This window comes from Vipera ursinii (genome assembly GCF_947247035.1).
Source record: "Vipera ursinii genome assembly, chromosome: 8".
NCBI lineage: Eukaryota > Metazoa > Chordata > Lepidosauria > Squamata > Viperidae > Vipera > Vipera ursinii.
In genome coordinates, this window is record NC_139519.1 from 9303457 (window position 1) to 9315832 (window position 12376).

The window sequence follows — 12376 nt, forward strand, 5'->3', positions numbered from 1 at the left end:
AGCTGGTGAGTTTTTAAGTTGTCGGTCGTGAGTGTTTTCTTTGTTATCTGCTTTGCTACTCAAGGTGACTAAAGTGTGGTGTGATGTCAGGAGGAAGTGACACAACGGAAGTAGCAACTGAACTAAATAGACATGGAATCAAGCATTTCCAAAGCAGCTTGGTGGGTTTGAAAAGCCCTTTTCTACTCAGTCAGTTCTTTCTTGCATCAGCCAAGAGCAATGATTTTAAAAAGGCAGCTTGCAGTTGCCAGATTTTGCACCTCCAAAGATGACATTTTTCTCCTGTTTGATGATCCTGCTCACAACTTTTAAAATGCCAAGAATCGGGCCTGGAATGAAAGTTGCAATTTAGAACAGAATTTGCAGAAGGAAAATCCATTTCAATCCGCAGTCTTTGTAGGTTGGGGATCTCTTCAGGTCTTCCCAATATCTTATTTCCCTGCACCGTGACCTGTTGCCCCAATCCAGGCAGATTTCAAGCAACGGGGGGGGGGGGGGGGCGTTCCCATCCATCCCCAAGAAGCAGCAGCTTCATTCCTCTCTGGGACATCCTTTGGAGATCTTGCTATACTGGGCCGGGGATGCGTTTTAAGCCTGCGCCTGGATGTAACGTGTGAAGAGGGCCTTGTGCGCCAGAACTCAAGCTACCGGCTCTTCCTCCCCTCCTCCTCACCAGCCCTTAATTCGCGTTTCGTGCGAAAAGGAGGAGCGTTTGGGGGGAAACCTAGGACGGGCGCACTCCGCCTTCGCAGGCAGCAAACGCGAGCGGGCAGCGCGCCCACGCCTTGCGCAGCCAGCCCGGAGGAGCCGCGAACGTGGGAACGAGTGACCGGGTGGGGACAGGGTGGCGGCGGCGATCTCCATCTCCTCCTCCTCCTCCCCCTCCGCCTTGGGCCAGGCAAGCCAACCGGAGTCCCCACGGGGAGGGAGGCAGCGGGGCGGGTGGTTTGCTTGCCCGGAGCAGGGCGCGTTGCGAGCACACACACCCCCGGCGCGCCTCCGCGGAAAGGCAGCAACCGGCGCTCCTGCTCCGAGGGAGGAAGCAGCGGCGGCGAGGCGGGGCGGAGGAAGGCGGGGAGAGAAGCGATGGCTCACGGCTGACCGCCTCCGCGCCGGCTCGGCTCGGCTAGCTCCGAAATCCCGGCGCTCCCCTCGCCGCCCACCCGCCCGGCCTCTCCATCTTGACGACGGCCCCGATGGCCTTCAGCACCTCCTGGCAGCTGCTCTCGCCCGTGCAGTGGGCCAAGTGGACCTGGTCGGCCGTGCGAGGCGGCGGCCCCGCGGACCCCCAGCGGGAGAATGACCTCGGCGCCGCCGGGGAGAGGGGCCCGGCGCCCGGGCAGGAGGAGGACGCGGAGGAGGAGGAGACGGCGGCGCAGGCGGAAACCAAGTCGCTGAGTCTCAGGCAAGTCGGGGCAGCGCGGAGCTGCTGCCGGGGCTCTTTTCACACGTTCCGCCAAGGCAGACTCGAGTCGGGCCCCGAGGGCTCGCGGGTCAGCCCGGAGGGGCCGCTGGATGGGGCCGGGGGGCGCTTGCAAGCGCAGAGGCGGTTTTGCACCTCCGGGCACATCTGGAGATTTCGGGTGGCCTCAGTCCCAAACCGCCGCTTTCAGTAGGAAGGGCTTGCGCGTCCGGGGATGGCTTGTGAAAGAGAAACTCTGAACCGAGCCAGGGCGGCTGGCAGCGGAACCAGGGGGTTGACTACGTGGGGCAAAGGACACGCGTGTCTGCGCGTCTCACCTCTGTCTCGGCGGGGGGATACAGAGGGGGAGGGGGAGGCCCTCGGTGTGCACATGCCTGGCTTTTTCTACCCTGGCAACTATCGGGATACAACCGGCTAAACGGTAAATCGTGATTCAAAAGCCATGGTGGTGGTGAAGCCCAAAGAAGCAAGTCACTATATGACGCAATAGGATGGCCTATTCCACATCGCACGCTGCCCCTTTTGCTTTCGCTTAGCCGTTAATCACGATTTATGAGTTAGCCGTTTGTTGGGGGAACTGCCTTTACTCTGCCTTTACACATCTGGACATAAGCCTCCACGCCTTGGTGAGTCCTTGGGCCAGGAATGTGTCACCAAAGGCTCTCCTGGGATTGAAGCGCATCCGGATGTAAAATGTGCTCTGGGTATTCCCAAATATGCTGGGAGCTTTATTCTCCAGCCTTGACATGTTCCTGGTCTTCTTTATCTTAGGGGTCAGCAGCTGACCCTGAGGCTGAAGCCAAAGTGGGACTATCTGTCTCCTTTAGAGGATGGGTGTTTTTTTCCTCAGCTTTCCTTGTCGTGCTCAGAACAGTTGCCTTGGCAGCTCTAGATGGGTCACACACACACACACACACACACACACACACACACACACACACACGTAATCCCTGAAAGGGCTTTAATTGAGTCCAGAAGTAAATTCTAGAGAGAGTGACTGTTTTTCTCCAGTGCCCTCTGCTTGTTGGATCTGCCAACTCGGAGCCAAACTTTGCCTTTTCAATACTGTCCTTTGGACGGCGGAGAGTTGATCCCTTGATCGGTCATTGCCGTCTCTCTAGCAATCCAGAGCAAGATGCAATTAGCATCTAGAGTCATGGCAGAGGGGAAAGCGTTTAGGAGGGTGCAGCTGTCTGAAGCCTTTGATTGCAGCCTTGAAAGCTTTTCCCACCAAGCTGGCAGGTGTAATGGGAGAAGAGGAGGGACCATCCATTTAAGATGTTTGGATTCCTGCATGGAACAGGTGGTTGGACACGAGGACCCAAAGAGACAGCGATTCCATAACACGCTTTAATTTTAATTAAGTGGAAAGCTTTGGCCTAGCTCTTCCTCTTACTTTAGTCCTTGCATGGACTAACCAGGGGTAGGCAACCTCGGCTCTTTTATGACTCATGGACTTCAACTTCCAGAATAGCTGACTCAGGAATTCTGGGAGTTGAAGTCCATGAGTCATAAAAGAGCCGAGGTTGCCTACCCCAAGGGTGGCACTTAGCTCAAAAAGGCCCCCTGCAATTAAATGAGAAGGCTCCATCCAGGACTACTTGAAATGTAGGTTCTTGACTCACAGGAGAAAGAGAGGTGTGCAGCTTGCTTCTTTGCTTCCCCGTCCTTTTCAAGGGAACGGTGGGAGATAAATCATAGTCCTCACTGTATCACTCCAGTGGGGTGGCCTAAGAACGGTCATAGTTGGCGATAGTGGCAAGTATCTGTAGCTCGGGTGGAGGATGAGGGTGGAGGTTCGTTCTCCGAAGCTAGTGGGTTGGTTTCCGAACTTTTCGTTACCAGGCTAGGTAGTACCTTCATCTCACCTAAATTCCGCTGAAGATGTTACCTAACCCAGTAACAAAATGTTTGGAAATCAACCCACAAGCTCAGAGAACGAACCTCCACCCTCAGTGGTCATAGTATTTAGTATTCATGGTCATCAGGATACCTCCCAGGGCCGCTGATATATTTTGAATGTAACAGCAAGCGGGCAATTGTGTGATGGATTGTGTCAAGGAAGGGTAGGCGATGTGATGGACTACAGTAGAGGTCCCCAACCTTTTGGGCACCAGGGACCGGTTCCGTGGAGAAAGGGTTTTCCACAGATTGAAGGGGGCGTGGTTTCATCTGCTGCCTGCATCTCACGGATGGGGCTTTGCTTGTTTGTGCGGACCGGTTGCTGGCATGCCATGGACCACGGACTGGGGGTTGGGGACCCCTGGACTACATTGAGTAGCATTTTCCCAGGAAGGAGGAAGAGCATTGCAAGGAGGCGGATGAGACAAGAGACAGCATAGCCTGCAGCTGGATTGGAGATAGCAAAAAAGATGGAGCAGTATAGATTTAGTCTGGCAAGATTCTGCCCACATGGTCTGAGCAAATACAGGTCATCCTCAACTTATGACCACAATTAAGCCCAACATTTCCGTTGCTAAGTGAGACATTGGTTAAGTGAATTTTGCCCCATTTTACAACCTTTCTTGCCACAGTTGTTAAGTGAATCAGTACACATGTTAAGTTAGTGACACGGTTGTTAAGTGAATCTGGCTTCCCCATTACCTTTGCTTGTCAGAAGGTCGCAAGAGGGGATCACGTGACCCCGGGACCCTGCAACCGTCATAAATATGAGTCAGTTGCCAAGCATCCGAATTTTGATCACGTGACCATGGGGATACTGCAATGGTCACAAGTGCTGTTGTGACTTTGAATGGTCACTAAGAAAACAGTTATAAGTCGAGGGCTACCTGTAACTGAATTGTTCTAGAATGATTGTTCTTGGGCTGGACTTGACAAATTGCTTCCGTCCATTTAAAAACTGTATTAACTATTTTAATTTGCTTGGAACGCAGTTAAATGAAGTCGAACTGAAGTGTTTGCCTGGGCTCGGCTGACTTTCCAGCACACAATCGCCAGCCTCTCCCTTAAACTAGCATGGTTTATTTGACACTTTACCTGTGTAGAGTGATCTGAAGAAGAGAGATCTGTCACTTGTCGCAACTGATGACAACTGGCTTCTCTGCTCTCTAGTTGAGTCTCTTCTCTAGTCCTTTGACACTGGCAGCAGATGAAGGATGGACTTTCTATCCACCATAAATAGGTGATAAAGTACATGTCTGAAGGATGATGCATGTTTGACAGCCAGTGAAAAAGGAGGAAGTGGCATGAACATGGAATAGCACGTTCACGCATGGTCTGAGTGTGGAAGATCCCTAACTAGATCCCGAGAGATGGAAAACTGAATTCAGAGTCAGACCAAACATGTAGTCTTTTTGTTTGTTTGTTTGTTTGGATTTATTTATCTTGTAGCCCAGTGGAATCTTCTAGGACAGGGGTCCCCAGTCTGTGAACCAGCACGGGTTTGCAGCATACCAGAAACCAGTCCATGCAAAGAAGCAAAGCCCCATCCGCGGGATGCAAGCAGCACATGAAAGCATGCCCCCTCCAGTCCATGGAAAAACCTCTCTCCACAGAACCGGTTCCTGGTACCCAAAAGATTGGGAGTCTGCTGTTCTAGGACTCCTGATAGCTAACAAATACAATGTACTGTAGAATGTCCACAGTAGATACGAGTTAAATATAAGTTCCAAACCAAAACCAAACTCCCCAAACCAGCATCAAAATGAAACTCAGATGGCAAGCTCTCGTATCACTATAGTGGTGAAGAAACTCCATCTTCAGCATCTTCCCAAATAAGTACCTGTTTTTAAGGTTGGCATTTTTATCTCGGCTGAGAGGTTATTTCAAAGAGCAGATTTTGTCCCAGAAAAGAAGCACCTCCTTGCTTTGACCTCCAAGTTTTCTTGGAACTGGGCTCCTGCCGACAATTCCTCCTGGGACAATGAAGTTGGTTGTCTTGATTCAAGTAGAAGAATGTCATCCCGTATATAGCTCAGCGCCAAGTCAGATTGGGCTGTAATGGTTCATAGTGGCCTTTTGAATTGCACCTGGAAATTAATTAGAAGCCAGTGCAATGCGCTCCCGGTGACCTCTTCTAAATGAAGTTCAGGGCCTCAAGTAGCAGCCACAGGCAAGATCGTTAATAATTGGATGAAGCATGCACCGGAGGGGGGAATTTAATTGCTTTCTGCTGCTGTGGTCCTGAGAAAATGAGCCTTCTGAAGGAGCCAAAACAACTTTCTTGGGACAACCACAGGGCAGGAAACACACACCCACGAATGCTACTACAATTCTGCTGTTCAAATAGGCAAAACACAAAAAGCCACAAATTCATGTTTGCTCACACCCATCGAAGACTTATTTCCTTGTTCTTCAACGTAGACCCCGTGAGAAACCAAGCGCCTGGTATTTCCCTCATTTTCCAACCTGCCCGTGTTTTTAGATTATTTAAAATAATAAAAAAAACCAATGGAAAGACGCACGTGTGTTCTGGAGTAAAACGCCCACCTTCAGTATTATCTGAATTTCCTACGGTGCCAGTGAATCCATGTTAATTTCAGAGGCATTTTTCAAGCTGGGTCACACCAGCTCAATGCTCTGCTTGAAAGGATGCCCAAGAAAAAAAGGGACAGGTAAGTGAAGATGGGAGATAATACCTGAAAGTCAGGGACATCGGAGAAATGCATAACATGGTGTCCACCACCGTGCAATCAAACCCTCTTATCTTTTTTTTTATATGCATCATAAGTAATTGTGCAGTTTCTTTTTTTTTTCAAAACAGTGCTTCATAACAAGCTTGAAAGGTTGCTTTGCTTAGTTGGACGAAGTAATCCCCCCTCTCCTCTCGTTCCTTCCTTTGCAGTTCTGATTCAGAAGGCAATTTTGGGACTCCTGAGGCAGAGACACCAATCCATTCCTTGGGGAAAGAGTTGGAAGATCTGGACCTGGAACTGGAGGTCGGATCCCAAGGTGAACAATCTGCTAAGCCTTACTTTTTCCTTCCTTTGCTGAAGATGCCAGGGCATCCTGTTTCTCTTACTCATACTTTTTTTGTGCGGCTCATCACTTGGCTGTGTGCATGGTCTAATAGGGACAAAGCTGTGTGTTCATCATATTTTATTAGCACAAGTAATTCCAGCCGAGCATTGTTCTGGGTTGCTGTTTTTTTTCCCCTATCATATTTTGCTGCGGATGCTCTCCATTTACGAAAGCTTCAGGAATGTCCTTGCAGAAGTGTGAAATGCTGTTGGGGGTGGAGTAAGTTGCTGAAAATTGCAGTTTCTATTAATAATAAAAATAAGAAAGGTCAAAAGCAAAATTGCTCGCCCTTCAGGGCTGGAAACCTTTGATAAACAGGCTGTCGCTTTTTATTAAACTTGGAACCTCAAGTGTTTATTAATGTTACGTTGGGTGTTCCTATCCTAGATCTGTGGTGGTTTGAGCTCTGTTTATATGTAGGCCTTTGGGTTCCTCCTTGTACAGACAAGTCAAAGGATGAAATATGCTCATTAGAACATTTTATAGCAAATATAGCATTTTCCGATGGCAAATTCCTGAGTTCTTGAATTGTTGATAATAACTATGAATAATGGTATAACCCCTTTGTTGATATTTCTCACTCGATGCGTTTGCTTGCAAAAAATAATGGAGTGTGTGTGTGTGTGTGTGTGTGTACTTTTTTAACTGGGAAAAACATGCTTTTGGTCCTCAGCTTTAGCAAGCAATATTAGAAAATGGCCATTAGGAAACAACCAGGGATTCATCAGTTTCTGAATATCAATCACAAAGATATTGATCCTTGGGGGCGTGCGTGTGTGTGATGGGACTTTGTGGGGGAAAGCTTCAGCACAGAATCGTACTTTCCGGGCCTGTTCTGTTCTGTATCTTGTAGAAAGCAGGCAGTTAAAACGGCACTGGAAAAAGTGTCTTACGACCCTTTTTCACACTTACAACCGCTGCAGCATTCCCCCATGGTCACGTGATCAAAATTCAGCCATTCGGCAACTGGCTCATATTTATGACGGTTGCAGCATCCCCGGGGTCACGTGATCCCTTTCTTGAGACCACCTGACAAGCAGAATCGATGGGGAAGCCCGATTCACTTAGCAACTGTGGCGATTTGTTTCACGACAAGAAAGGTTGTAAAACGGGGCAAAACGCACTTAACAAATGTCTCGCTTAGCAATAGAAATTTTAGGCTCCATTGTGGTCGTAAGCCGAGGACTATCTGTACTCTTAGCAGGGAAACCTTACCAACACCCTTTAGGACAGGGGTGTCAGACTCAATTTCATTGAGGGCCGCATCAGCATTGCGGTTGCCCTCAAGGGGCCGGGTGGGTATGGCCAGGGTGGGCGTGGCCTACTGGGTGGGCGTGGCTAGAGTGGGCGTGGCCTACTGGGTGGGCGTGGCCAGCTCTACATCATTCGCATCAAGGGTGCCTATGGGGGCCTGGGCAGGAGTGGGACAGATCTGAGGGTCTCTGGCAGAAGGAGGGTCTCTGGGCCAGGGCCAAGGCAGTGGGGGCCGTTCCCTCACTGTTTCCAGGATGGCTTCACGGGCCACATGAAACCACTTCACGGGCCGGATGCGGCCCCCGGGCCTTGTGTTTGACATGTCTGCTTTAGGAGAAGACAACCATACCTCCCTGTTAGGTCTTCAGCCATACATGATTTACTACTAGCCCTCTATGGTTGAGCCTCAGCTGTGCTTTCTTTCTGGGGGCTTCTGCTGATCCTGTCTGCTGCTTTTCTTCAGAAAGTAGAACTGCTTTGTTCTGTTTTTTTTTTTTTCTGATAAGGAGGCATTTGAATCCTAGTCCCCTGAGGAATTTGCAGGTCTTCTGTAGGTTGCATTTCCAGAATTCCAGATGTGGAATTAAAGCAGGCTTGATGAACTCTCCTCAGCAGTTGGGTGGGCTGGGCCTTAGAACAAAGCCTGTTTATGGAGCTCTGGGAAGCAAAATCATGAAGAGTCTCAAGAAGAGACTGGACAGCCATTTGTCTGGAATGGCACAAGGTCTCCTGCTGGAAGACTAGTAGACCTCCAAAGCCTTTCCCAATCTTTTTATTCCGTGTTCAGTGTGCTTTGGAATAACGTGGAACAACCTGCCTTTGTTGCTGGATGGGAGAATTTGTAACGGTTGACCGAAAGAGATATCCGCCCAGCTTTGTCCCCAGAGAATCTTCTAGAGAACTTAAAGGGTGCACAGATGTCATTCCTCTGGATGAATGTGTGTGAAGATCGGAAAGATGGACCTATGAGAGACTGGTATTACTTTGCATTCTGCCGACAAAGTAGCCCTTAGTTTCTTTTTGATGCAGTGCACGTGCGGCAGGCAGGCTGCTTCTCATCAGGATAAACACACCTCACATAGTCTAGGCGAGTTGGGGAGAGGGATGCCTGTGTCTCGAACGTGACCGCTCCCTTTGTCATTGTGGAGGAAGCAGTTCTGGGGATATCTTTATTTCGCACGGTTGCTGCAGGACGGTTACAGCAGATGGACCCAGGCTCTCCTGGGTTTCCAGTATTTCTCTACTATTTTGCCTCTGATGGAATTCTCATTTCGCTCCCCTAGATCCTTTTTTCCCCCCCTCCTCCTCCTCCTCCTCCTCCTCCTCCTCCTCCTCCTCCTCCTCCTCCCTTTGTAAGCATGAAATTTGTATTACAAAGAGAGAGAAACAGCGGGGAATCTCTCACTGCTGAATTTGAGGCTTTGCAGGGCTATAAATTAGATGGCGGAGTTAAAAAAAAACAACACTCTGGCAGAATAAAATGGCAAACCATTTCCCTATTTTTTTGGCCATGAATAGAGGTAGTAAACCTCTGTATCTTGCAAAGGGGGAATGGGGGAGCTTCCCTCTTTGGATGTGCGCCTAGCAGTCTCCTAATCAGCCTTCTGAAAAGATCAAGGATGTTGTAAGTGCAGAATCCCGCCTTGTGAATCCATCATAGTCTAGGTAACTGAACAAAACCTTTGCAAAGATTATAAAGTAGCTTTTTTAATATATATTGCGGATACCCTGTGGTGGAATGTCAAGTATAATCATACTGTTACTGTTTTGTTATTGAATGCTATAAAGACGAAGCAGCCCTTGCTAGTCTCCTGAATCCGAAGCTACTAAATTCTAGAATTTGCAAATGCTTATAATGCTGGGAATATTTTGACCTCCTTGGCTTCTCTCTAAGCAGTATTAAGGTAGAAAACAAGTATAGGGAGTCATTCATTTATGATCACCGTGGTGGTGCAGTTGTTAGTAGTGCAGTATTGCAGGTAGACTCGGCCGACTGCCAGCAGTTCGATCCTGACAAGCTCAGGATTGATTCAGCTTTCTATCCTTCCGAAGGTGGTAAAATGAGGACCCAGATTGTTGGGGGCGATAGGCTGACTCTGTAAACCACCTAGAGAGGGCTGTAAAGCACTGTGAAGTGGTATAGAAGTTTAAATGCTATTGCCCTTCCTTCCTTCCTTCCTTCCTTCCTTCCTTCCTTCCTTCCTTCCTTCCTTCCTTCCTTCTGTGGCGCAGTGCTTAGAATGCAGTATTGCAGGTTGACTCTGCCCACAGCCAGGAGTTCGATCCTGACAGTCTCAAGGTGGACTCAGCCTTCCAGCCTTCCGAGGTTGGTAAAAAATGAGGACCCCGATTGTTGGGGAAAATGGGCTGACTCTGCACCGTTGAAGCAGTAAATAAGTCTGACTGCTGTTGCTATGGCTATCACAGTTGGGATCAGAATTTATGTTGTTAAGTAAGGCAGTTGTTGAATGAGTCACACCTGATTTTACAACCTTCGTTGCCATGGCTGTCAAGCGAATCAGTCATAAATCACGTTTTTCTCAGCCATTGCAGCTTCGAATGGCCACTAAACAAATGGAGACTGTCCAGCTACCAAATGAACCAACTTCTGTTTTCATCTGGTTAATTCCTTCCTCAGAGGTTAGATGCAGGGGGGAAAAAATAACTTCCAGCTTGCAAATATTCAATTTTTTTTAAAATAACCGGCTTCCTTCAGGCTGTAGCTTGCAATCTTGCTCATTTCTAGCAGCTGCTTCTTGGAAAAGCTGTTTATTTTCTGTTATCTGATGCCTGCAGACGTCTATAGCAAGCCTGAGATTTACTGCAGCATTGGTTCTTCCTGGGAATGGCCCCTTCTTAAAAAATCAATGCGGGTCTTCCTCGACTTACAACAGTTCGTTTAGCGACAGCTCTAAGTTACAATGGCACTGAAAAAATGTGACATGATTGTTTTTTCACACTTATGACCGTGGCAGCATCCCCCAGGGTCTCATGATCAAAACTCAGATGCTTGGCAACTGACTCGTATTTATGACGGTTGCAGTGTCCTGCAAAGGTCCCCTTTTGCGACCTTCCGGCAAGCAAAGTCAATGGGGAAGCCAGATTCGCTTAACAACCGTGTTTCTAGGTTAACCACTGCAGTGATTCACTTAACAACTATTGCAAGAAAGGTCATAAAACGAGGGAGGGGAAACTCACTTAACACATGTCTCACTTAGCAACAGAAGTTTTGGGCTCAATCGTAAGTTGAGGGCTACCTGTAATTTTGTTTCTCGTCCTTACAAGTCCTGGAAAGTTTGATTTCCGGGCAGCGCATCAGGAAAAGCGCCTCCATGGCATTCTTGCTTTGCAGATAACCGTAGGTGGGCTACAGTAATGCAGAGAGAAAGCAGCTTAATGGGTGACTCAGTCTGGCTCTCGCTTGCGATGCTTGGGAAGGCTTTGAGCCCCAGGCAGAGGCTAATCAGAGAAGGCAGCCCCAGGAAATGCTCCTTTTTTTCTGCTTCATTTCCATCTCAGCAGGCGGTCTGAGGCTAGAAAAACTGACTAAAGAGAGAAGCAGCCTGGAATTAAGGAGAAACTTCCTGACAGTGAGGACAGTTAACCAGTGGAACAGCTTTGCCTCCAGAACTTGTGGGCGCTCCATCACTGGAAGTTTTTAAGAAGAGACTAGACCAGGGGTCTTCAAACTTGGCCCTTTTATGACTTGTGGACTTCAACTCCCAGAATTCCTCAGTCAGCATGGCTGGTTCAGGAATTCTGGGAGTTGAAGTCCACAAGTCATAAAAGGGCCAGGTTTGAAGACCCCTGGACTAGACAATCACTTGTCTGAGATGGTGTAGGTTCTCCTGCTTGAGCGGGGTGGTGGTGATGGGGCTGGACTAGAAGACCTCCAAGGTCCCTTCTATTCTATCTAAAGGAGGGACAAACTGCTGACAGTGTCAGACGGGAGCTTCCTAATGTGGCCTTTATTTTGCAAGACAGTTCATTCAAGAGTAACAGGATGCCAAGGGATCATGGCCTTGTAAGGTTATCTTTCTTGCTTTATTTTATGAAAATACACACAAAAGGTAACTCCAGGGCTGCTAAAAGTTGGTGCTGAATTTTTCTTTTTATTATGTATTACATTTTGATGCCCCCTATCACCCCTACAATGTGACTCTGGGGGGGCTTACAAATTATATAATTTATATAATTATATATATATGTAGTCCTTGACTTACAACAGTTCGTTTAGTCACCGTTCAAAGTTACAATGGCACTGAAATCTGTGACTTATGACTGCTTTTCACAGTTACAACCTTTGCAGCATCCCCATGATCATGTCATCAAAATTCAGATGCTTGGCAACTGACTCACATTTATGATGGTCACAGTGTCTCATTTTGTGACCTTCTGACAAACAGAGTCAATGGGGAAGCCAGATTCACTTAACAACTGGGTTACTAACTGCAGTGATTCACTTAAGAACTGTGGCTAGAAAGGACGTAAAATGGGGCACAATTCACTTAACAAATGTCTCACTTAAGAACAGAAATTTTGGGCTCCATTGTGGTCGTAGGTCAAGGACTATCTGTATCTTATACAAATTCTATATAGGCAATCCTTGCCTAACAACCACAGTTGGGACCAGCCACTCGGTGGCTAAGGACTGAGGTTGTTAAATGGGACATTGCGTGACTGCGACAGAATTAGGACCTCACTTTCACTGCGGTCGTT

At 48.1% G+C, this 12376-nt stretch overlaps 1 protein-coding gene across 1 annotated transcript in view; it reads left to right on the forward strand.

Moving 5' to 3' along the window:
• Positions 1 to 1056: 1056 nt before the first annotated feature.
• The window catches only part of TACC1 (transforming acidic coiled-coil containing protein 1), a 61720-nt gene continuing 50400 nt past the window's right edge, over positions 1057 to 12376 (forward strand). The window contains exons 1-2 of the mRNA XM_083368682.1: positions 1057 to 1405; positions 6228 to 6334. Coding sequence (XP_083224808.1) covers positions 1197 to 1405; positions 6228 to 6334 — 316 coding nt within the window. The 5' untranslated portion in view covers positions 1057 to 1196. The remainder of the gene's footprint in view (positions 1406 to 6227; positions 6335 to 12376) is intronic.